A 25,604-nucleotide genomic window follows, 5' to 3' on the forward strand; every position below is an offset into this window, starting at 1 on the left:
ATTTTTTTTTTTAACATAACATTTTGAAAAAAAAAAAAAAAAAAAAAAGAGTCATGAGTAGTTTTGTTTGATGCATGTAGTGTAGGTTTATTTCATGAATATAGTTCTCTTCTAAAAAATTTTTCTTATTTTTTTCACATAAAAGAAAAACAGATCTGATTTTTCCTATATACAAATCTATTTTTTATTTTTGTTATAAAATAGGTTTGATTTTTTTTTTTTAATAACCAATTTTTTCTAGTTCTCAAAAATAGATCTGATATTCTATTTTTAAAACCAAAAGACTTTGTTTTATTTAATAAACATTGATCTAACTTTTCTATGCCCAAAACTTTTTTTTTTACATGTACAAAAATAGATCTGATTTTTCTAAACCAAATCAAATTTTTCTTATCACATCACAGATCTGATTTATTTATTTATTTAACAAAGAAGAGGATGCATTCAAAAATAGACTTATGTGATTTAGTTTTTCATGTGTGCAACATATCATTCATGTCATGCATAAAAGGGATACATTGGTCATGAGAGTCTAGAAGGCCATATTATGTCTGGGTGAGAATGGGTGCCTAACACCTTCCAATTCTGTAACCTAGCTTTCGAATTTAGTGTCTTTGGATAGGTAGACCTAGGCTTTATCTTTATTTTTATTTTTGGTAGATTGTAACTAGGACAAAAGCCATGTATCTTTGGTAGTTTGTAACTAGGACCCAAAGCCATGTAATACTCAATTTACCAAATATGTACTCTTTTCAATTAATGAGAATGGAAAAATTCAGTCATGTATTTTGTATTTAGTTTTTTCTTATTTTTTTTTATAAGAAAAACTAAGTGGCGACTCCACACCACTTACCCAAAAAAGAGAGGTGCCTTAAAAAGTACCCGAATCTCTTTTTTTGTGAGGCACCAAGTTTGCGGTCTCTCACACATAAGAAACCATTTTATTTGATAATAATTATTCAAATGACATTACAATATGGAAAACCAAACAAACATAATTCAAACTTTATATGGTTCACCATCACTATTTCATAGATTTTTCAGAATTTATTTGCGTGAGTGCTTTTTGAAGCTTGTTCAAGGGGGGGGGGGGGAGGGGGATTGCCTTTGGGCATAATTTCATTAATGTAAGAACTTATAATAAATTCGAAAAAATTGGATTGATAATACTACTACTGCTAATAATAATGAGACTGTTTTATACATACCACCAGATTTGATGTCGTTAATTGCAACACAAAAGTCTTGCAAAGGACTAGGGTCGTAGGCAGAAACAAAGGAGGATGCCAAGGCCAAAATGGCCACAGTCACAAGGAAAGAAACACCTTTCATCATATTTGAGGAGGTTATCTCTATCTTATATGGTATACTATTCTTAGTTGAGTGAGGGATGGGAAACATAGCAATATGGAAATGTCCATTTTTAGACAGGAGTGAGAGAAGCGGTTTATGTTTTTGCAAAAACTTGGTAATTGTTCAACCCTTTTGTCACATTTAATTTTATTTAATTCGGTGAACCAATTTTCTTTAACTACTACTTGTCGTACAATTTTAAAACCCAATCAAATTGAACCTCTTCAATGGCATTGTGTATTTTTAATGTTACTTTTACTTTGTCCGAAACCAATCCATAAAACAATAATTGTGTAGGACCTCTTCGACTTGGGATTACAACATGTTTCAAGTGACCAACAGTAATTGTTACTGAAATGGCATTGCGTAGTTTTAAATTTTAATGTTATGTTCTTGCTTTTCCTCGTCTTTGACCTTTTCTTCTTGACCTAATTTTAATTTGTGGGTACTAAAGACTTCTTAATCTTAGGTGTAGTTAGATTTAGTGGATGTTTGGATACAGCTGAAATGGTTTTTCAGTTGCATCCAGTGTTTGGTAATGGGTTCCGTGCACTGTTCACAAGATTCACAAACCTCTTTTTTTAACAAAACTTTCATTAAAAATGGGTCCAACGGTACTATTCACACATTTAAAAATTATTTTGCGACAGTGTTTTCAATTTTCAGTAATAAACGATATCCAAACACACCCTTAATGGTTTTCTAGAACAAAGTGACCAACAACTACCTAGTATCTGGTATATTCTTGCTTTTCCCATTCTTTGTTCTCTCTGTATGTTGATGGTGTATTTGGTTTAGTGTCAATGGTTCTTTTTACTATTGTTGAGGACAAATTTTTCATACCACATGGCTTCATTTCATTGGCGTCCCACGCCACGTCAACACTATCGTGAATTTTGGGAGAATCTCTTTTATAGCCCAAAAGAGCCCATATTTACACAAAAAGGTGTCAAAGCCCATAGTTCAAGCTCATGGCACATCATCTCATTTTTTGGCTCATGATCCAAGCTCATGAGTCTCATTGAGGGAATTTTGGGAGTCGTGGTTTGGAGGGCGAAAAAATATGTTCAGTAAAGCTCCAGCGGTTCAAAGTTGGTAAATGAAAGCATGTTGCTTGGCATATCTTCTTCAATTCCCTGAATTCTGATGGGTCAGTGTGCAATTGGTAACATTTGGTAAGCCTCTCATATCACATAACACTTAAAATGATAAAACTTCACATGCTCTTTACATAAAAATTAATGTTCATCATATAATATAAGTTTAAAAATGTAATTATAGTATTTCATATAAATTATATTATTATCATCTTAATCAATTCCAAGCACATGACTAAATATATATTAATATTTCATATCTAGCATTAAATGCTCTCCTTACTCTCCAAGATTTTGTTAAAATACAAAAAGACTATAATTACATATCTAAAACTTCATCAAATATCAACCAACTAGTCTATTACTTACCAAAATTATATATGGACTAAAATCTCGCTGCAATAACACCTTTTTAAACAACTTACATGGAACCTTCCTTGTTCCATCACACATCAATTGCACATTGCCAACATTTTGGGATCATTGTTCATGGATTCACTAGGACAAACGGAAAAGAAGTTAACCTTTTAGTCTACACACAAGAATCCATGCCAATTTGGACCAAGAACTACCTTGATTGACCCAGTTAATTAAATTAAACAATTACCTAAGTTGATTAATTAGATCAAATCACATGCAAAACCAATTAAGGTACAATCAAATCGTCAAACTAAATTAAGTGAAATGGGAAATAAGTTTGAAATAACGATTTGATCACGATAGAGAAAATTCTCGCAAGCAAAATCCCAGTTGGTGAATTTGAAGCTACACTCCCAAAGAATCCTCTAACAAGAGTAGATGTTACGAGTGTAAGGAATCTTATCCTATTCCGAAGTACCTTCTTATAGTATAACCTACTGATTTAGAAGGAAATTCAACTTCAATCCCCCAATTGGACTACTTCTTGGCTTCTTGCAATTGACTTCTCCTTTGCACAAATCTACTATTCGTGACTAACACACCATAGAAACCCTTTTGATTGTTGCAGTTGATTTTTGTAATAGCTTCGCACAAAACACGAATAAGATTTTCAACTGTTGGTGCCAATATCTCATTTTATTTTATGAACTCACCGGTTCAATAGGTGGAGGTTAGTGTTTCAATATGAAAAATCTTTGGTGTTCTGTCCCCACCACTTATTTAAATAGGGGTTTAGTGGGCGTTAAAATAGGTTCTCCAACTAAGTCTATGAAAACCCATAAAATATATCCCACTTAAAATAGAATGTTGCTTGTTAAATCAAAAATCTTGAGTCTCAATAGATTGAGAGGTATTGAGGTACTACCAAGATTTACTAATGCTCTATCAGTCGAGTGCAATTGAGTCAGATATCGAGATAGTAGTTTCAATAGTTTCTAGAGCAATCTTATGTCTTCAATTTATAGAACTTGTAGACTGTAAGGTTGAATTTAATCAAACATCTTGTTGGCTTTATTCCGTGCCAAATTTGCTTGTATTTTAGCAATTAGTAACCCTGTATTTAGGTGGGAATTATGTAAGGGTAGTGAGTAAGAGAGTGTGAAGAATTGCTCAAGATTGTGCAAGGATGTAGAGACTCGCGGCTGGACTCGCGGGTGACTCACGACTGGCAACCCGCCAAAGTTGGCACACGTGTGGAGCATGCAAGGGAGCTAAAGAGTCACGCCAGCTATTGCATTACAGGACAAAAGTCCTAGGTTGGCCAGGCCATTAGCTCGCGACTTGAACTCGCGACTCAGCCAAGTCGCCAACCAGCCCTGTTTTGAAAAACCTGACTCTTCACATTCCTATCTCACCCTAGTATAAATACCCCTTAAACCCACGAAATGTAGAGAGCTTCCAGAAAGAATTTTGAGAGAGAAATCCTAGAGAAAAACAAGATTGATTCATCTACAATCTTCACCTAAGAGACTCTTCAAATTCTTCTACTCTCTTCCTCTCCATTAATACATCCTTGAGAGGTTCTTGACTAAATCCTTTTCTTACCATACCCACATCTGTGAGAAAGTTCTTTTGGTACTAAGGGAAGCAGTTTGGAAGAGACTAATAGTTATTGGTTGATGTTATGGGCTATAGCGGAATTCAGTAAGCTAGAGAAGCAAAAGGTTCAGCGCAACCTCGTTGGAGCAAGAAGCTTAGAGTGCTTAGGTACTTGGGTAGATTAGGCTTGGAAGGTCTATTGCTGTTCATGTATCCCAACTACATTTTTTAATGGATTATTGACTGCTTGGAGAGCGGCGGAGAGGTTTTACGCTGAAGGCTTTGGTTTCCTCTTTGATAACACATCGCCGTGTTGTCTTTGTGTTTGCATCTCTCTTCCCTTAATCTTTACCATTTAATTTCTGTTGTGGATGTGATTTTAATTGGTTTAGATTGTTTATCAATTATGTTATAAGCTTGGTATCATTTTCTGCACATATATTGTTTGATATAAAGCTTGAATTGGTAATTTGTTGTTTGAGGGTTTAAACGTTCATAGTGTTTTCAATGCTATTTGAAATTTCAATTAGTATCAGAGTGGGTGCACTTATTATGGTTTAAACACCATAGTGCGATCCTTGACCCCATATTGAGATGGATAGGTCTCAATCTCTAAATGCGCCACCATTTTTTTTTGGTAACAATTATGCTTTTTGGAAAGTTCGTATGAGGCCATTTTTGTGTTCTATTGATGATGTTGTGTGGGATGTAGTTGAAGTGAGTTAGACTAAGCCGAAAGCTGCCAAATCCACTTGGGATAAGGCAGCTCTTGCGGCGGCTAATGCTAATAGTAAAGCCTTGAATGCCATTTTCTGTGGTGTCTCTTCAGAAGAATTTCACAAGATTTCACATATCACTATTGCTAAGGAAGCATGGGAGATTCTAGGGGCTACTTATGAAGGAACAAAGAAAGTGAAAGACACCAAAGTACAGATGTTAACCACTCGCTTTGAGGAGCTCAAGATGAGCGACGATGAGTCTTTCGACTATTTTATAACAAGTTGAACGAGGTGGTCGTTGGCAAATTTAATTTGGGAGAAAAGACGGAGGATTCTAAAATTGTAAGGAAGATCCTTCAGTCACTGCCTGAAAGCTTTTGTACCAAAGTAACAGCTATTGAAGAGAGTAAAGATCTTGACGACATTAAAGTTCAAGAGCTGGTTGGTTTATTGCAGACATATGAATTGTCACTGCCTACGCAAAAGAAGAGCAAATCTCTTGCTCTTAAGACAATTGATAAGAGGGTAGTATCTCATGATTCTTCAGAAGAAGATGCTGTAGATAAAGATGTGGCGTACCTTGTGAAAAACTTTCGAAAGTTCTTAAAACTTAAGAACAGTGGGAAATCTAGTGACAAAGGGAAATTTCAGAATTTCGGGAAGGAGAAAAAGGAATTCCGAAGTAAAGATAGTAGAAAATCCTAATCTTCACAGGGAATCATGTGCTTTGAATGCAACGGACACGGACATTTCAAGAAAGAATGTCCAAATTATTTGAAATCAAAGGGGAAGGTCTATGCCACTACTCTAAGTGACTCAGATACATCAAATTCTAATTCTGAGGAAAGCTGTGACGGAGAAGGAAACTACTCTGCATTTATTACCATTGCACATGTGGAATCCTCAGATGATTTGGGTATACTTGTGAAGGAGCTTGGTAAGCACTCTGATTTGGAGTCTATTGGAATAGTTGAGGAATCTGAAGATGAGGAAGTTGAAGAAGTAGTGGGACTGCAAGAGACCTACAATTAACTTCTTGAGAAGACCAATGAATATGCTAAGGTGGCTAATGCAACCAGTAAAAAGATGAAGAGGGCCGAGGAAGACTACAGAATTCTTCTAGTGCAATACAAGAAGACAAAATGTGAAGTGGAGAAAATGAATGGAGAGCTGTTAGAAGCTTACTCAAAAATTCGATTCCTTGAGCATGAAGTGATTCAAGCAAATGCTAAGGTAGACCGTGTCTCCTCCAAAAAATTCAATGAAATGCTTGCTCATCAAAAATCAGTCTTAGACAAGTTTGGAGTAGGATATACCGGAGGGAGTAGCTCATCAGCTAATGTCACCAAAGAAGTGAGGTTTGTGAAGGCCAAAGAGCCAATTGTAGAAAAGTCTATTCCTAATAAAGTTAAGACTGAAAAGATGAAAAATGTGGTTGATCAACGGGTGTTCAATACAGTCCGCAATCTATCAGAATCCAGACATGAAGTTAGAGGAATATCACTTCCAAGATTACAACGGGGTCCTAGAACGAATCATATTTGTCACTATTGCGGTTTGTAAGGACATACCTGACCCAACTGTCATAAGCTGGGAGTGTTAAACAATGCGAGCACTCCTTGATCACAAGGAAGAAGAAATGACAAGAAGTCTTGCAGTGGTGAGCAACCAAAAAGTCAAAACCGTGATCCCGGAATGATAAATATGATGAAGATGATCGATGCCTTTACAAGTTGCTTGGAAAGCTTCATAAGAAAGTTTGACAGTCCTAACTTTCATACCCAATCCGTCAAAGATATGACCCCAAACGCACGTGACGTGTGGGTGACGAAGGGTACTTATGCCTAAGCATTATAACATGTCCATGCATCAATTCTTCCTATACTTTGTGATTATGTTTGGTTGTATGCTTTTTGCTTTTGAGTGTTGAACAGTTGTTTGTGTATTTGTATCGCTTTAAAATTGTTTTTACATTGTTTTTGATCAATCTTTTCTTGCTTTTACGTCAAAAATCCAAAAACACATATAAAGTAAAAAATCCAAAAAGTTTGATCTACTTTGTTGAGCATTGTCTCAAAGCATGTTTTGCCTTGTACTTTTGTACTAATGGCTTTGTGCATCTATGAGCTTAGCTTGTCTCATATGCAGTTATATTTTTGTGGGAGAAATCTTAAAATCTATGTGACTGTTGTAAATAGATCTTCAACCTTGTCATGTATAGTTAGTGAATGGTTTTGTTGATCTTGAGACATGCATAAACTTGTGCCTATGTATCTTCCCACTTTTATTTTATTGCTTTTAATTAAAGAGCTCACCAAATGTAAATCTCCAAATGAAAAGAGGTATTGAACTGCAAAAGCCTGTCGACATATTAGTATTTAGCTAGAAAAAAGGGAAAGCGACCAAAATAAAATGTATGATGCCCAAAAAGCCAAAGGCTAACTCATCAATTTGAAATATTGAAAATTTCAGGTATCGATCTCACAATAAGATGTTTTGATTCAAAATGATCAAATGATATGATGTATATGGAGCCAAATGAAAAGTTTTAAAGAAATGTACTTAAGATTATGTGGGAGGTCATATATGCATATTTCTATAATTGAGATGAGTCACATTATCTAGTGCTAGTTGTGTATGCCTTGATTGAATTGATCATTGAAACTTCACATTAGACTAAAGACTATTTCATTTTTGATATTCACACACAACACACAAGTCTATGTTCAATGAATGCCACATTCATTTGTGTGATTGTACTTGTTTAAATGTATTTTCACAAGCTCAATTTTTGTTGATCAAACACAAAAAAATTTTTTTTTGAGTGTTTTAACTTGTTTTTGGAAAGTATTTTGTTTTTTTACAAAAAATGTCAAAAATTTCAAAAACAGTGTTGCCCTATTTTGGCGACTCAGTGGCGAGTTGGTCCAGTCGCATGCCCGTCGCATGCCCCAGTTGCGAGCTCACTCTGAGATTTTTCGCAACTCATTGGCGAGTCAAGGTCTTAGTCACGAAAAATACTTAGAAAATTTTTCAAAATTTGAGCTTTTATGATTTTCACGACTCAGTGTAGCGACTTGTTCATGGGTGGAAGGTCTAGTCGCGAGGGATACACAGAGATTTTCACGGCTCCCCTGGCAACTGTCTCGCGGGTAGACCTTCCAGTCGCGAAAAACACTTAGTAAAATTTTCAGGAATCTTTACTTCAATGTGTTTTGTGGCTTACCTAGCGACTGACTGGCAACTTGACCCAGTCACAAAAAACGCGTGTTTTACGTTTCAAGGTCAGTTTTTCAAAAACTTTACAGTTTTTCCTCGAATTTTTGTGACTGTTCATTGTCTTCCTCATTTCTCTCTCTCAAACACTCCGTGTATCTCTTCACAAAGCATCCATTTTTTGCATCATTTTTACTCCAATCTTCAAAAAAAGGTATGGGTTTTTCTTATTCTCACCTTTTATTTCTTGATTTTGCTTAATTTTCTTGTTTTGAGAGGTGTTTTTGAGTTTTGAGATTTAATGTATTCGAACTTGGGTTGAATTAATGTTTGTTGAGATTTGGTGTTTTGGCCTTGGCAAAATTTTGTTTCTAGTTTTCTAAACATGTGTGTTTTCATGTTTTAGTTTATCAGAGGTGATTTTTTTATATTACCCATGTTGTTATTGGTTCGGATTTATTGGGTCTTTCTGTGTGTGTGTGTGTGTTTGGCTGGTTTTATATGGTTGATATTTTCCTTTATCAATAAATATAGTGTGTTGCTTCTGCCTTGTGGTTATTGTCTGCTCTGAGTTGGTTTAATCATTTCATTTTCATGAAGTTATATCTCATTGTCATATGATTTGTTTTGATTTAATCTGGTTTTCACTGCTTCTGTTCAACTGTTTACTACTTGTTGAAGTATGTGGTTGGGAATGTGCTCTAAAGAGCTCTTGGTTGTTTAAACTGTGCTCTTTGTCATTATAAGATATGCATTATATTGTTAATAATGTGATCTATCCTTTTCTGATCTGTGATACATCTTTTACTGTCTAAATCTCAACTGTATATGGACTGAATGGTGATAACAAAACACTTATTACTTAACTGTTGCTAATGTTTGAATTTCATCCATTGTGCTATGTCTTGTTGTGGCCGTTTCTGCTTGTTTACAGATGGCCCCATCTCCTACAAAGAAGAAGACTCCTACTAAGAAATCTGACAAAAGGTTGAAAATGGACCCTAACCTATTTAGGTATGTTCAACACTTTGAGAGATATAAGGATTCTCTCTTGAAGGGAACCATCATTCAAGAAAGATTTGTTGACTTAAGGGATTTGAAGGACACCTTCATTCCAAGTTGTTTTGAGGGTAGAGGTTGGGAAAAATTGTTGAGTGACCTACCTGCTATCTGTGAGCCTTTAATCAGAGAATTTTATGCAAATGCTGTGATAAGGGAGAAGGACTTGAGTTTTTGGGTTAGAAGAAAGGAATTCAACATAGATGTATATGACATTGATGAGGTGCTAGGTCTTGAAGAATTAGAAGACTCTGACTTCATCAACTACAAGGACAGGATGCTCTTTATTGAAACTGTCCAAACTCGCATTGGTGGTCAAAGAGAAGGGAGATGCCTCAACACTACAGCATTTTCAACTGACATGAGGTGCCTAACCACCATCATGATGTTCAATTTGTATCCAGTAAAGAAACTGACTACAATAAACAATGCCAAAGCTATCTTCCTCATGGAACTTAAGGAGAAAACCTTCATTGACATCAACTTTCACATCTTTGATATTATAGTGGATGAGACTAAAACCACTTCTAGGCCCAAGCTAATCTTTCCTAGCCTTCTTGTGAGGCTTTTTAGATTAAAAGGTGTTGAGATCCCTCAAGATATCAGCCTCATGCCTACTTCTTTAACCATCAACAAGCTAACCATTGTCAGAATTCAAGTTTGTCTCCCATGTGATGAAGAAGAGGGTGACCAAGGAGAAGGTGATCCTATGGAAACTGAAGTAGAAGTTGTAGGACAATTAGTCACATCCAGAAGCAAAAGCAAGAGGAGCAGAGCCTCAACCTCATCAGCTACACCTCCAGATGCACTTCAGATCATTCTGGAGAGGATTGATGGAATTAGAGAAGTTCAGAATGAGCATACTGAAAGGATGTCAGCAATTTAGGATTTACTCAACATTCTTTTAGCCAAGTTTGACAGCCTTATCTCCCAACAGTGACCCTTTAGCCATTTCGATCAAAAAGGGGGAGAATGTTTGAGGGGGCAGCTCTTGAGGGGGGGTGCCATTTTGAGGGGGAGCATGTTACAAACAGTGTTTTACTTTATGTTTAATGCTTTTTGATACACTATGGTTTATATGTTGTTTTATGGTAGTTTAAAACTCATAGTCTTGTTTGTTTTTGAATCTTTGGTTTATTAGTTAATGATGTTTATTCAGTGTTTATTTACTGGTTTGTACCTGTTGCTTTTGTAAGCTTTTAAGGTTTTTAGGAGTTTGTAGCCATTTTGCTTTTGTAATCTTTTAGGGTTTGTTTCCTTGCATTTGTAGGCTTTTATGGTTTGTACCATGCTTATGCAGCCTTTATGCTTTATTGCCTAGTACTTCTAGCTAAATGTTATGTATTTTCTTTAAGTACTCTCACTCTTGTGCCCTATTAGGATTTTATTCCTAGATGCATATACTTCATGTACTGTGCATTGGTTGAGTGTTGGTCATTCAAGTGATTTGCTTTGTACTTGTCAGCTTGAATGCCCGGATGTTCATTCCAAGTGTGAATGAACATTGTGATCACTATCTTACAATGATTGCTTGTTTGGTCAAGCCATAGTTTATTACTTTATTCCTTTTTGCTTGATCGCATTGTGCTTGCTCCATATGCATTACAAGTTTTCTGCATACAATGAACTTATTGTGTTATTGTATTTCAGGAGATTTTTTTGGTCTTATGGTTCAAGAGCTTCACAAATTCTAGAGTTATGTGTGAGTGAGTTTTCCAACTATTCCCAATTCACGCGTTAAGTCTAGAGTTTGTTGTAAGGTTTTGTCACGGAATAGCCAAAGGGGGAGATTGTAAGGTTGAATTTAATCAACCATCTTGTTGGCTTTATTCCGTGCCAAATTTGCTTGTATTTTAGCAATTAGTAACCCTATATTTAGGTAAGAATCATGTAAGGTAGTGAGTAAGAGAGTGTGAATAATTGCTCAAGATTATGCAAGGATGCAGAGACTCGCGGGTGACTCATGACTGGCAAGCCCCCAAAGTTGGCACATGTGTGAAGTATGCAAGGGAGCTGAAGAATCACGCCAACTGTTGCACTACAAGACAAAAGTCCCAAGCTGATCAGGCCATTAGCTCGCGGCTTGAACTCGCGACTCAGCCAAGTTGCGAGGCCAAGCTGCCAACTAGCCCTATTTTGAAAAATCTGACTCTTCACATTCCTGTCTCACCCTAGTATAAATACCCCTTAAACCCACGAAAAGTAGAGAGCTTTCAGAGAGAATTTTGAGAGAGAAACCCTAGGGAAAAACAAGATTAATTCATCCACAATCTTTACCTAAGAGACTCTTCAAATTCCTCTACTCTCTTTCTCTCCATTGATACATCCTTGAGAGGTTCTTGACCAAATCCTTTTCTCACCATACCCACGTCTGTGAGAAGGTTCTTTTGGTGCTAAGGGAAGTAGTTTGGAAGGGACCAATAGTTATTGGTTGATACTATGGGCTATAGTGGAATCCAGTAAGTTAGAGAAGAAAAAGGTTCGGCGCAACCTCGTTGGAGCAAGAAGCTAGAAGCTTGGAGGGCTTAGGTACCTGGGTAGATTAGACTTAGAGGGTCTATTACTATTCATGTATCTCAACTACATTTTATAGTGGATTATTGACCGCTTGGAGGGCAGCAGAGAGGTTTTACGCTGAGGGCCTCGGTTTCCTCTTCGATAACACATCGCCGTGTTGTCTTTGTATTTGCATCTCTCTTCCCTTAATCTTTACCATTTAATTTCTATTGTAGATGTGATTTTGATTGGTTTAGATTGTTTATCAATTCTGTTACAAGCTTGGTATCATTTTCCGCACATACATTGTTTGATATAAAGCTTGAATTGGTAATTTATTGTTTAGGGGTCTAAACGTTCATAGTGTTTTCAATGCTATTTGAACTTTTTTAGACAAAATATGACACACTTAAGCTTTGATTTTTTTTGAACTCATAAAATATTATTGCCAACATACAATAATATGACCCATACAATTGACATGAACATGTTTAGTAGAATCAACACTAATGATGTGCCAAAATCGTTAGTGAGTTGTAGGCTCCAAATCACTCCAATGGGTATCTGTGGAATAAGAACAGTAGGATCAAACAAAAGACACTGGTGTGGTACCGACCAACAACCCTCCGAAAGTCAAGTCAGTCAACGAGAAACCTCTAAGGACTCTATAGTCAGAGAGCTAGGGAATTTCTATGTACCTAAGAAAAGAAAGGGTCTGGTGCTTATATAGTGGCGAGTGATGAACCATGATCCCTTGAAAGTGGAGAGTTTTCCTTATGGAGAAGATCTGGTACTAGGGTTCCTAAGATTGTAGGGTGTCTTTCCATATGAGGGAGATATGAATTAGTAGTAGGTTCATCTTGCGTGATATGCAAGATGTTTCCTTATATGAACATTCGTAAGGACCAAGCAAGGCCATGCTGGACCCCTCGGCTTTTTCATCCACTCTGTCGGCCTTTCATTCACCCATCAGCCTTTCATCTTGTTGGGTTTTAGTGTGGCTCCATCGCTTTTCATGTCGTCATTCTAGATCCTCCCTCCACTTCTGTGGGACTAACAAACCCGTAGGCGCGTGAGTTTCCTTGCATGGCATGTCTAGGATTATTGAGCCTTAGTAAAAAATACCCCTATCAAACACATTTCTTACTTTATCCCATATGGCAAGTGAACCAGATGATGACATACAATCATCATTATGCTCAATATTGTTAACAAAGTTCTGTTTAAAATTTTTCCTTCTCAAAGAAATATCTGTTGTTCATCAGCTAGTTGTAAAGACAATCTAGTTCTTTGCCCAGATATTTAAATAGCAAACTTAGCAGACCCAGCGGATCTAGTAAGGCACTCATATCGATTCAGTGACAAACCATCATTTCTTATCAAAGAAATAGGACTTAGGTACAAATATGCAATTACCAGAAGAAAACCAAATCCACTCAAAACAATATAGAAACAAATTGTCACATATAGAAGGGTCAAATCATTGAATTCAGATAAAGGAGAGAAGCACCACAGTAATTACCCCAGAAAACCGAACATAATATAACATCATTATTTCATCACCACGTTTAGGACACAACAAACAGATTCCAGTAGGATCCATCATTGCTTCTGTATACAGCTCCAGTCCTCTGGAATACATTTTGGGGCATCAACAAACAATGGTTTCCTCTTCATGCAATTATAGGCTAAGGGCAGCCTCATGATTCTGCCTAAGCAGATTGTATGCAACAACACCATTTCTTCTGCTGTAAACATCAAGTGATAGCAATATATTAACCAATAAATGTCATTATAAAGCAACATGGTAGTCCCATTGATACACTCTGAGACTTTTTTTCTCATGCATATCTTCATTGACATTCATAACCATTAACCAGCCTCAAATAATGGCATAAATATGGATCATTTGGGACATCAATCATTTGGCAATATGGGCTATAAACCTAAATGAAATTTGATTATACATGTAAGAATAACATGAATGTAGTAGTAGTGTAAACTAGACGTGGCATCAAGAAGAAACAATGAGTACAGAAATACTAAAGATGGACTGATTTGAAACAGTAAGAGCAGAAAGGCAATAGGAGGACCAAAACTAATATATCCTGAGGATTGATTGGATGATACATGGCTTAAAATGAAGTCTAACGGTGGAACAGATTTAACCCCAGTTGTAGCAGTAATGGCTTTGTAGATGAACTAAGGCCACCCACATTTCTTTACACTGAGTAAAGAGAATTCCACATATTGTCAACCATAAGATTTAACAGCACAGAAAAATTTTGGACTCCAGAACTATAGAGTATAATGAAAATGTGGGAGGTGACAAAAACTTTATTGGGTATATTGAAAGTAATTCTAACAAAATCTTGAGAGCAAGATTAGTAATCGTTTGAGATGTAATATATATGTTTGAACAAGCAGTATTCATTAATTCAACATATTTTTTGAGAAACATCACAGTATCTTGGCCGCAACTCAGGAAATAGTGAATAGTGTAAATTTGATTTTGATACTGATATATGAACAAAAACAGTTGTAAGTACTTGAACATTCTTCTGATAATGAAGGTTCTATATATTTTATTTTGTCAACCTAACACAAACCTCCTACTTTTATTGGGAATCAAGGCCCTCAAACATTGGATTAAGGCATTTTCTCTACTTCTTACCCAGAAAAACCCTTAGTTCAAACTAAATGATGAATAATATTTTATGATCTCAATTGAAGTAACAAGGAATGGCTGTGTGAAATGAAAAGACTCAAAGCATAAATTTGAACAAGGCTCTAAACAAATCAGAGTGGAAGCCAATATAAGAAATATGCAAGATTGGAAATTACAGAGTGAGGCTTTCCAAGAACTGCTCTGTGGTTATATTTTGAGTCATCCTTTGGTGGTGAGTCAGGCTTTCCACCCGTCTTTTTCTCGTTCCGAGCCTTGTTGATGATTACTGTAGACATTAAAAATTTGTATGATATGCATGATTAATGAAATCTTCTTCCATGATCATATAAAAAGGAAAATATGATACAACAAATGAATAAGATGTAGAAGGATGGGTGCTTCACATGCACTTAATGAAGCAACCAAAATAATTGTACTATTTTGATCCTTAAGGTGATATTAGATTCTTCTAAGAAATATGTACATATGGAACAGGATACAAAACAGGAACATTGATGAAAAAAAATCAAGAGGTCTTACCAAAAAAAGAAGCAGCTTCTTGGACAACGATAAGCTGGTATGATGGCAGGCAAGGAAAGTGAGAGAAAGACCAATACCGTAGTGACAATGGAGGCCTACTATAATTGGGGAAAGAGACAGGGAGGGGAGATTGATCATAAAACTACATCCTTTTTTTCTTTTTCTTTTTTCAATTGTTAAGAAAAAGATTCATAGGTTGACAGTGACAGCCAATACTTAACCAATTTCCATATGCAGGATCTATATATCACATCATATGGTAAGAAACACATATCAATATGATTGGTTTGTTTAAGTGAAAACAGTACCTCAACGGCTGGAGTTTCATGTGTTATTAACAGTGTCACAAAGTAAGAAGAAAACCATGAAATCAAATTAATAATGTCAAGAAAAAGAAAATTTTATAAAAAATCATCGGAGAGTAAACAATCTGTACTGACAGCCGGCTGGGTACAAAATGTGCATAAAGAGAAGATAACAATTCCTTGTCAAGAAAAAGGGACCAATCCAGTTTTATTTCGGAAAGGCCATGTTATTGCCGGCTAACCCTACTACTGAAATTCTATGTACGAAGAAGAATTAGGCACTCTGCCAAAAAAAAAAAATCATACTAACTTTTCTATTCAAAATTTCAAACCATCCTTAGAAATAGAGGAAACACTATAACCAAACTATTCTTATGAGTTATGATATGACCGAACAAACAAAGTTCATGAACTGTGGTTACAATCAAGAAAATGTATAAAAAATTCATACTTTATAACACTGGGCATCTTCATTAAATCCATAAAGGTTGCACTTTCAAGATTTAAGTTTACACAACTCACCCTAGAAACACATGCACACAAAGAGTCGCATCGCCAAGGACTTAGCATGTGATAACCCAGAAAAGAACCCTCACCAGCCCTTTTTTGGGGCGTCCACAAAAGGTATTAAAGTTTTGTTTACAAGAATTTAGGGGAATTGATGATTACTAAATCCACTAGTAAATAGTAATCTCACAAGAGCTTTGATTACATATACATAATTACTAGTTCCTACTTATGTGAAGCCTAACAGATGATTTATTTATGCTCAAAAGATTCAATTGATTGACTGGGACTTTTTTTGTAGCACACTTTTGGATGGACACAGACGTATATTTTTTAATCATGTTAGAAACTCGATATTACTGGACTTTAAATTTTTTGCACATTTTTGTTCTGTTATTTTATTGATTTGTTTTCCTTGATCACTTCACATACTTTGATCAGCATGAGGATGGTGAGAGGCTTCATTTCTTTTTACCCCTTAATAATCCTCTTCCTTTTTAAATTTTTTACAACATTGAAGAATGATCTCTGAAATTGTTGTTGATCTATGCAGAGTATTTCTCCCCCTTGCTAGAACAGATAGCAAAAATGGAGGAAGACAGAACATCTAGTTTGAAAGTCAATAGGTAAAGTTTGGGGAACCAGGTTTCCTTTCTATGTTGAAATTGAATGTACGATGCGTCTCCTCAATCAATAATGTATCCGAGCTCATAGGCATGCACGTATGCACACGCACAAACAAAAAGTTAATCATGTTTGGACTTGTTAAGTTGTATTTAGTAATTTGGGGGCGTTTGGTACATGTTTTTAAACAACAATTTTCAGTTTTTAAATAACATTACACGTATTTTTACACACTTTTTCATCTACACGTATTTCTACACATGTTTTCAAATAACAATTTTCAATTTTTAAGTGCATATACCAAACACCTCCTTAAGATCTTCAAATTAGTGGGTTTTTATTTTAATTTATTTTTTTATTTTGATGTTGTAGTTAATGATGCAATGAGCCGGAGAGCAATACATAAGGCAGCGTTTGAATCAGCAGCACTCACTGGGGCTAGCATTCTCCAAGTCTGCCTTCTTCGATGCTTGTTTGAACGGAAGCTTGGGACATCTAGGGTTTAAATTCATTTGTCACTTGGCTGTGTAATTACAAGATAGAAATATCATGTAACCATTGCTTTTTCACTTTATTTATAGTTTTGTAGCATATCTCGCCAGTTGAGTTGCCTACACCTTTGATGACGTTGTAGAGATGTGGCAATTATGGTTTGTTAAAATTATTTTTCCCTTAACAGATGAGTTTGTTTTTTGAGCAACTGTGTTTCTTTCAGCCCTCAATTGCCAATATATTTCCAACATCATTCTTCTACCATTTTTCTTTTTCTTTTTTTTTTTTTCTTTTCTTTTTTGGGATTGAAGTATCTGTTTCTTTGTGTGGTCAGAGAGATTAAACGGTTGGAAGTCAGGTTCATAAATAGATACCACCTTTTTAAAAATTTTGCCCATGGAACTTCATATTTCAGCATTGATGGCATTAAATCAAGAGAAATTATACCGTTCTCAAGATGGAGTACGTCATTTGTCCACCATCCCATTAAAAAACTCTTACATATTTAAAATTGTTGAGTCAACTTATGATAAAAAAAAAGTTTGTTAAATAGATTTAGTTAAGAGTTTTTTAGTAGAATGATAGGCAAGTGACATTGTTTGCTATGAAGACTATATACTTTCGAGAGTCTCACTGCTCAAAGCCTGAAACAACTTTTTAAACACATATCAACTGCACATTGCCATCATTTTCTGATCATTGTTCGCGGATTCACTAGGAAAAGCAGAGAAAAAGTTAGACCTTTCGTCAACACACAACAGTTCATGCCAATTTGGACCAAAAACTTACTAATTTGGTCAAATCTTCCTCACCCTGACTGTCATTAACATGAACATGTTTAGTAGAATGAACATCTTTCTTACTTTATCACGTATGGTAATTACTTGCCCCCAAGGCCCTAACAGTCAACAGCTAATAGAAAGCACCTGCACAAATATGGGCACAGGTACGGATAGAGATATAGTATGCCGATATTGTTATTTTTGAAAAAGTAGAACATGGGTACGACAAAAATACGTATATTAATTAATTATTAAATATATTTTTATTTATATTTTTAAGCATTTCTTTTTTATATAATATTAAACATATATTAATTTAAGAGAAATAATGAATATTTTATTTCTATATATTATTAATCATTTTTTTTTAATTAAGAGTAACTATATATATGAAAATTTTTATGAAAATTAAGAGGGAAGAGGAATGGTTGTGAAAAGAAAAAGGTTAGGGTGAGATATATAGGGGGAAGAAGAAGAGTTTACAATGAGAGAAAAGGTTAAAAAATAATGTAATTCAAGAATTTAAGAAGTCAAGAAGGTAAAAATTGAAGAAGGCATTAAAAGATAGAATGTGAGAAGCCATATTTTGCCCCCAAAAAAGTATTGCTGCTGATGTGGAGATTATGTGGCGCATTAGAAGTATAGCAATATTAAATGTTGCACTTCCATTTTCATATGTTATTAATATAGAGATATAGATATAGATTAATTACGCTACCCACATTATGAATCTTGCCCCCAAGACCCCCAAGCACTTTGTGCTATGAGAGGTATCAACTAGCCCAAGAAGTGTGTTGGTATGATTATGTACTAGTTGATGAATGAAAACATGTTCTTTACAATATTGAGTAATGAAATTAGCATTCAAATTAAATGAAAAAAATTAATATTTGTTATAATGGTGTACCATTTGTTATTTATGTTTGATAGAGCTATTATTTTCTACTTTTATTTTTTTGATTTATTAAATAAAAATGAAGTTGGAACATTTTTTTTTTAGTATAAAAAAGTTGTGAAGAAGCACAATCATTGGACTAAGCAAAAACCATAAACCCCTAGCCTTAGTGTAGTTTTATCACGGGGTTTGATCCATAAGCAACTTCCAATCAACCTAAAGCCCATAAAATGACAAAAAGAAAAAATTAACAATTTAAAAGAACCCAATTCCATGAAAACCCAATTCCATTCAATTCCAGTTTTTATTTTCCTAAGTTGAGCTCTAAAAATTCCTAATTTTAGACATTTGTTATGTCGACAACTGTTGCTATTGTGGTGTTTCACCATGCTATCCTGTAAGTATCTTTGGGCTTTTAATTTTTTTTTTTTAATGGTGAATATATATATATATATATATATAGAGAGAGAGAGAGAGAGAGAGAGAGAGAGAGAGAGAAGAGGGGGGGGGGGGGGCAACATATAAAAATGAAGCAAATCAACCAAATGTTAAAATACTTTTCTTATACATTTCATATGTTATTGCATACTTCACTCATACATTTTATATGTTTTTTTCCAATTTGAATGGGGGAGGGGGCAGGGGAAAGGGACAAGTATAGCAGCAACAAGGGTCACGAAAGCAACAAGTTGGTTGCCCTTTTATGCTTCCAATAAAAGCTAAGAATGCCATCAATATGATCATAAAGACTTTCACCACAAATTGCTTATAACCTTCCATTAACACTTACTCCTGAAATTCTTCAAATAGCAAGTGTTAGCTATCTTGAGTTGTAGAATGAAAGAGATCTAATTTTTGCTAGAAAAATATGAATTGGCACAACTAATTGAAAAAACTTGTGTTCATAAATAGGTGAAAAATTAATTTTGATATGGAAACTCTTGGGAACACATTAAAGATCTCATTTATTAAATTGTCATTTTTCCTCCCTTATTGAAGAGCTTAATGAATGTTTCCTCTCTGTCTCCACATAAATAGTCGTTTCTTAATCCCATAACACTAGCCATTTCTTATATGATAAACAAAATATAAGATAAAAAAAATTAAATTAAAAAAATTGGAAGTTTTGTTTTTCAGTGTTTATTTATTTATTTGGCAATGAAACTTCATATTTCAGTGTTGATAGCACTAACTCAAGAGAATTATACCGTCCTTAAGGTGGAGCACGTCATTTGTCCACCATTCCACTAAAAAACTCTCACCTGTTTAAAATTGTTGAGTTAGCTTATGATAAAAAGAAAAAAGAAAAAAAAAGTTGTTAAATTAATTAATTATTAAATATATTTAATAATATATTTAATTCAAAGTAAAAATTATTAAATATATTTTTAGGCATTTATTTTTCATATAATATTAAACATATATCAATTTAAGAGAAATTATGAATATTTTATTTCTATATATTATTAATCATTTTTTTTTTTACAAATTAAAGGTAATATAATTATAATATATATATTCAAAGTTCAGAAAAAATCAAATTAAAATCTAAATTGAATTTCAATTGAAATCCAATAGTGTGCCATGTGTTCTATCTAATTTTTAAATTGTGCCAAATGAAATATTGAGTGTAAAAATTGAAGAGTCCAAATTCAATTAGATTCTAATTTGGATTTCAATTGGAGTTCAATTTTGTGCCGCATATTCATCTAATTTTTTTCATTTTTGTGGTATGTAAATTATTAGGTGTAAAAACCAAAGAGTCTAGATCTAATTAAATTCTAAATATATATATATATATATATATTAATAGGTAAAGCTAAGAGAAAATCCAATTAGATTTCAAATTGGAATTTAATTAGAGTCTAATTTTGCGCCAAGTGTCCTATCTAATCTAAACTTTTAAATTTTTGTGCCAAGTGAGTTAATTCAAAGTAAAAATTGGATTTCAATTAGAGTTTAATTTTGCTCCATATGTCCCATTTAGTCTAAGTTTTTTAAATTTTTGTGTCAAGTAAGTTAATTCGGTGTAAAAATTGGATTTCAATTAGAATTTAATTTTGTTCCATGCGTCTCATCTAATCTAAATTTTTTAATTTTTGTGCCAAATGAGTTAATTTAGTGTAAAAACCGAGGAGTCCAATTTAAATAAACCATAAAAAAGATAATCATATATCTAACTTTATATATAAAAGTAGGGGAAGAGAGAGTTTGGACGATTTATATTTATGAGGCTTTTCTTTTTTGTATAACTAAAAATTATTCAAATTTATAAGTTATTTATTTAATATACCATGACTATGTACGGTACATTACTAACTAAAGATTAGAGAAAATTCACTTAGAATCAAAATTGGATTTTGCTTTTGTTAGCTTTCCATAAAAATTAAATTTTTTAGAATTTTGCTGTTATTTTTTCTCTAAACTAATGAGCATATTTTTTATACTATTTTTTATTTAGATATTTTATATGTAAAGATCTTGAACCTAAAAAATTGTAATTGAGCTGAACGATCTCATGCACCTATGCCCATTCAATTTAGGAGATACTATTGGACTAAACTATTCTTTTTTATTTTGTGTTGTATTAGTAGAATTTCACATACAATGATTGTGAATTGGTATTGTATATATAGTATCCAATAATGATTTTCAAAATTATATACATAATAGTAATGTAATGAGAAACTTGGCATAACTAATATCATGAAAATTGCAAGGAAAAACCATTTTAATACCTCCAAATGTCCTAGTCAAACTAATATCATATATGTTTAATAACTCAAGCTAACATCAATAACCACTTCAATTTATCATTCCCGTGTGTAAGCATGGGTTACATACTAGTCTATATATCTATATATATAATAATAGGTGAAACTGAGTGAAACTCAAATTAGAGTTCTAATTTTTTGCCATGTGTCTTAAATTATCTATTAGTAAAGAGTTTTATTTCTTAATTTTAGAATAAAATGTGGGACCACATCATAAATATTCATCCAAGTGAGTTATTAAGTACAAAAACCAAAATGTCTAGAATAAATGAATCGTAAAAAAAAAAAAAATACTTCACAATAATTTAAATTGAAAAAAAAAAAAGATAATTTACATTTTATACCTAATAATATTCTTACAAAATTTTTTAAAGAGTTAACAAAATATAAAAATGACTATCAATAGCATTTAAATTATATATATATATATATATATAAATTATATTATGCATCTTATTGTATATTTTTAAGTATATCCATGCATATGCATGAGGTTACAAGCTAGTATATATTACTAGGCAAAACTAAGAGAAAATTCAATTAGATTTCAAATAGGAATCCAATTAAAATTAAATTTTATGCCACGTGTCCCATCTAATCTAAGTTTTTTAATTTTTGTGCCAAATGAGTTAATTTAGTGTAAAAATTGAGAAGTCCAATTTAAATAAACCATAAAAAAGTTAATCATATATCTAACTTTATATATAAAAGTAGAGGAAGAGAGAGTTTGAACGATTTTATATTTATGAGCCTTTTCTTTTTTAAATAACTAAAAAAATTCAAATTTATAAGTCATTTATGTAACATACCATGAGTCCATAATTATGTACAGTCCATTATTAACTAAGTAATATATATATATATATATAGCTTTTTTAAAACAAAGTTTAGAGAAAATTCAATTAAAATCAAAACTGGATTTTGCTTTTATTAGCTTTCCATACAAAATGAATTATTTAAATTTTTACTATTATTTTTTTTTCTAAACTAATGAGCATATTTGTTGTACTATTTCTATTCAGATATTTTATAAGCAAAGATATTGAACATAGCAAACTATAATTGAGCTGAACGATCTCTTGCACCTATCCCCATTCAATTTAGTGATTTTCAAAATTATATACATAATAGCAATGTAATGTGAAACTTGGCATAACTAATATCATGAAAATTTTAACCAAAAACTATTTTAGTACCTTTAAATGTTCTAGTCGAATTATGTCCTATATGTTTACTAACTAAAACTAATATCAATAACACCACTACAATTCATCATTCACGTGCATAAGCACAGGTTACATACTATATATATAAAAGCAGAGACCTCATAAGGTCTTGCCATGTGGTGCTCTAATATTGCATTTAGCCTCTTTAACATCTTCTTATTAACTCTTTTTTACTATGAGGAAAAAGATCACGTTAACCTTTTTTTACTGTTATCTAAAAGATGGGCTGTTGTTGAATATTAGACCAAATCAGACCAAATCTTAAGAAAAGCCAAAGCCCACTTATTCTCTTACATATTATGACCCAGGCATTATCATTTCCCACACATAGATGAAAGCCAAGACTCTAACCCACTTACAAACTCTCTTTCTCCTCCCCCACGTGTAGATGAAACTTGAAAGCCAAGATTTTGACTCACATAGAAGCTCTCTTCCTCCATACAAGCTTTCCTTCAGACTACACACACTCTTTAGCTTCTTTTAAAACACCGGTTTGTATTTAGGATTTAGATCCATTCCAACAAAACCAATGTTCCAACTCATTTTTCAAGTCTTATCTTAGAAGACAATCCTACACATTGGAAGGATTGTCTTCTAAGATAACAAGTACTTCTCTTGCTGTGTTATAAAAAATGTCAAATGGTATGCGATATGACATAGTCACTAATAGTCATATTGCATTCAACTATATTCATCTTAAATTTTGAGTTGTCAATAATGCTATGGCACTAGGTATGAAGACCAATTTGTTGATATGACTTTTGATAAGCTCCTATAGTTGATTAAGAAATTCACAACAAGTTGGACCAAATTGTTTGTGATGCCTTCAAATTGCAAGTGTTTTTTTTTTCTTAAGCAAATGCATGAAAGTGGTGGTAGGTCCATCATAAGCATATAAATGATCATAAGTTCAGATATTGACACAAAATTGAGATATTGCAATCATAGATTTTGAGAGCATTTGTATGAATCCTCTTCAAGCTTTTATTCTTTACTCAGTTCCTATTAATGTAATAGTGAAGATCAGAATCCTAGAAACCAAGTTTATTGTTTCAGTTTGAGACCAACATACACGGGTTTTCAACTAATTCATTACTATTAAAGGATGTTTAGAAATTAGAATACAAATCTAGGATAAAGATATTTATTAATTTCCAAATGCAATATTATTATTCAAAGTATGAATTTTATCTTTGTTTCGTGAAAAGGAATTCTCAAATGAAGTGTCCATGCTTCCTAGAACAGCTTAAAATTGGTAAACACATTATAACCTTTCAAGATAACCTGAGGCTGACATACAATCAGCATTATGCTCAATATTGCTAACAAAGTTCTACTTAAAAATTGCCTTTTAAAGAAAATTTGCTTATCATCGGTTCATTGTAAGGCCAATATAGTTCTTTGCCCAGCTACTTCACTAGTAAACATAGCAGACTCTTGTATCTAATAAGTAAACTCACTTTGATTCAATGACAAACCATCATATCTTACTAGAGAAATAGGTAGGCCTCATCACGTATAAGTATGCAATTACAAGAAGAAAATCAAATCCACTGAAAACAATATCGAAACAAGTTGTCACAAATAGTAGTTTCAAATCATAGAATTTTATCAGAAAACAGAGGAAAGCTCTAGAGAATTGGAACTCTATTTCATTGAAAATGAATTGAATGAATGAACTGATACAATCAGATATGTATATATATATATATACACCTAAAGCTGTAACTAACTAGCAAGCTAACATAATTAATAAACTGATACACATGCCTGTCACATGCTAACTTAAATACATATATAGAACTAAACTACATGCCATTTGTATCTGCTATGTAATATGGCTATTGTCGTTTACTGTACAAATTGATTCTTTGGAGCTTTTCTTATTATTTGTGCTCTTGATTCTGCTCTTAACTTTGACCTTGTCTCCATTACTTCCTTTAGCATCTAGACACCCCCCCTTAAGTGGAAAAGGGGCATGAATATTGACCATATTCAACTTGGATACAAGAAAGGAGAATTGTTGGGCATTCAAGGCTTTGGTTAACAAGTCTGCGATATGAGAATTGGTTTCAACATGTAACATTCTGATGTATCCTTCAAAGGCTTTATCTCTAAAAAGGTGACAATCAATCTCTATGTGCTTTGTTCTTTTAGGAAAGACAGGGTTTGCAGCAATGTGAAGGGCTGCTTGACTATCACAAAACAAGAGGGCTGCTTGAGGATGTTTTATTTGAAAATCATGAAGAACATATTAGAGCCAAATGATTTTACAGACTACTACTGCCATTGATTTATACTCAAACTCTGCTGAAGACCGTGAGACTATTTGTTGTTTCTTTGACTTCCATGAAATCAAAGATTCACCAAGAAAGACACAAAATCCAATGACAGATCTTCTAGTGTCAGGGCATGAAGCCCAGTTTGCATCAGCAAAGGCCTTCAAGTGTAGTTCTAATTTTCTTGAGAAAAACAACCCTTGGCCTGGTGAACTCTTTAGATATTGCAAGACCTTATAAGCTACTTACAAATGAGGCTCTCTAGGATATGCCATGAATTGGCTTAGTCTATTCACAGCAAAGGTTATGTCAGGCTTGGTTATTGTCAAGTATAGCAACCTCCCTATCAACTTTCTGTAGGAGCTTGGATCTTGCAACTCCTTCCCTTCATACTTACTAAGCTTGAGATTCTGATCCATAGGCACTTTGGCTGGTTTACACCCTAGCATACCAGCATCACCCAACACCTCAAGTGTGTACTTTCTTTGATACTATCAGTAGTCCTTGCAACTTCAAGGCCTAAGAAAGACTTCAAATCACCCAAATTTTTTAGCTTAAATTGTTGATCTAACAAAATCTTCAACTCATCAACTGCTTGCTAGTTATCACTAGC

General features: G+C 33.7%; 1 protein-coding gene and 1 long non-coding RNA gene across 2 annotated transcripts in view; both read right to left on the bottom strand.

Annotated features, from left to right (window-relative positions):
• LOC112027548 (germin-like protein subfamily 1 member 20) overlaps positions 1–1,386 on the bottom strand; it is a 14,527-nt gene extending 13,141 nt beyond the window's left edge. The window contains 1 exon segment of the mRNA XM_065763599.1: positions 1,209–1,386. Within this exon segment, the coding sequence (XP_065619671.1) occupies positions 1,209–1,335 (127 nt within the window). The 5' untranslated portion in view covers positions 1,336–1,386.
• An 11,950-nt stretch (positions 1,387–13,336) lies between these two features.
• On the bottom strand, positions 13,337–15,194 carry LOC136063347 (uncharacterized). Its single transcript, XR_010625030.1, has 3 exons — positions 15,108–15,194; positions 14,744–14,853; positions 13,337–13,647 (listed from the first exon to the last, which is right to left on the bottom strand). It is a non-coding gene; the product is annotated as an uncharacterized LOC136063347 (long non-coding RNA).
• Between the last annotated feature and the right edge of the window lie 10,410 nt (positions 15,195–25,604).

Source organism: Quercus suber, unplaced genomic scaffold (assembly GCF_002906115.3).
Source record: "Quercus suber isolate HL8 unplaced genomic scaffold, Cork oak 2.0 scaffold_515, whole genome shotgun sequence".
Taxonomy (NCBI): Eukaryota; Viridiplantae; Streptophyta; class Magnoliopsida; order Fagales; family Fagaceae; genus Quercus; species Quercus suber.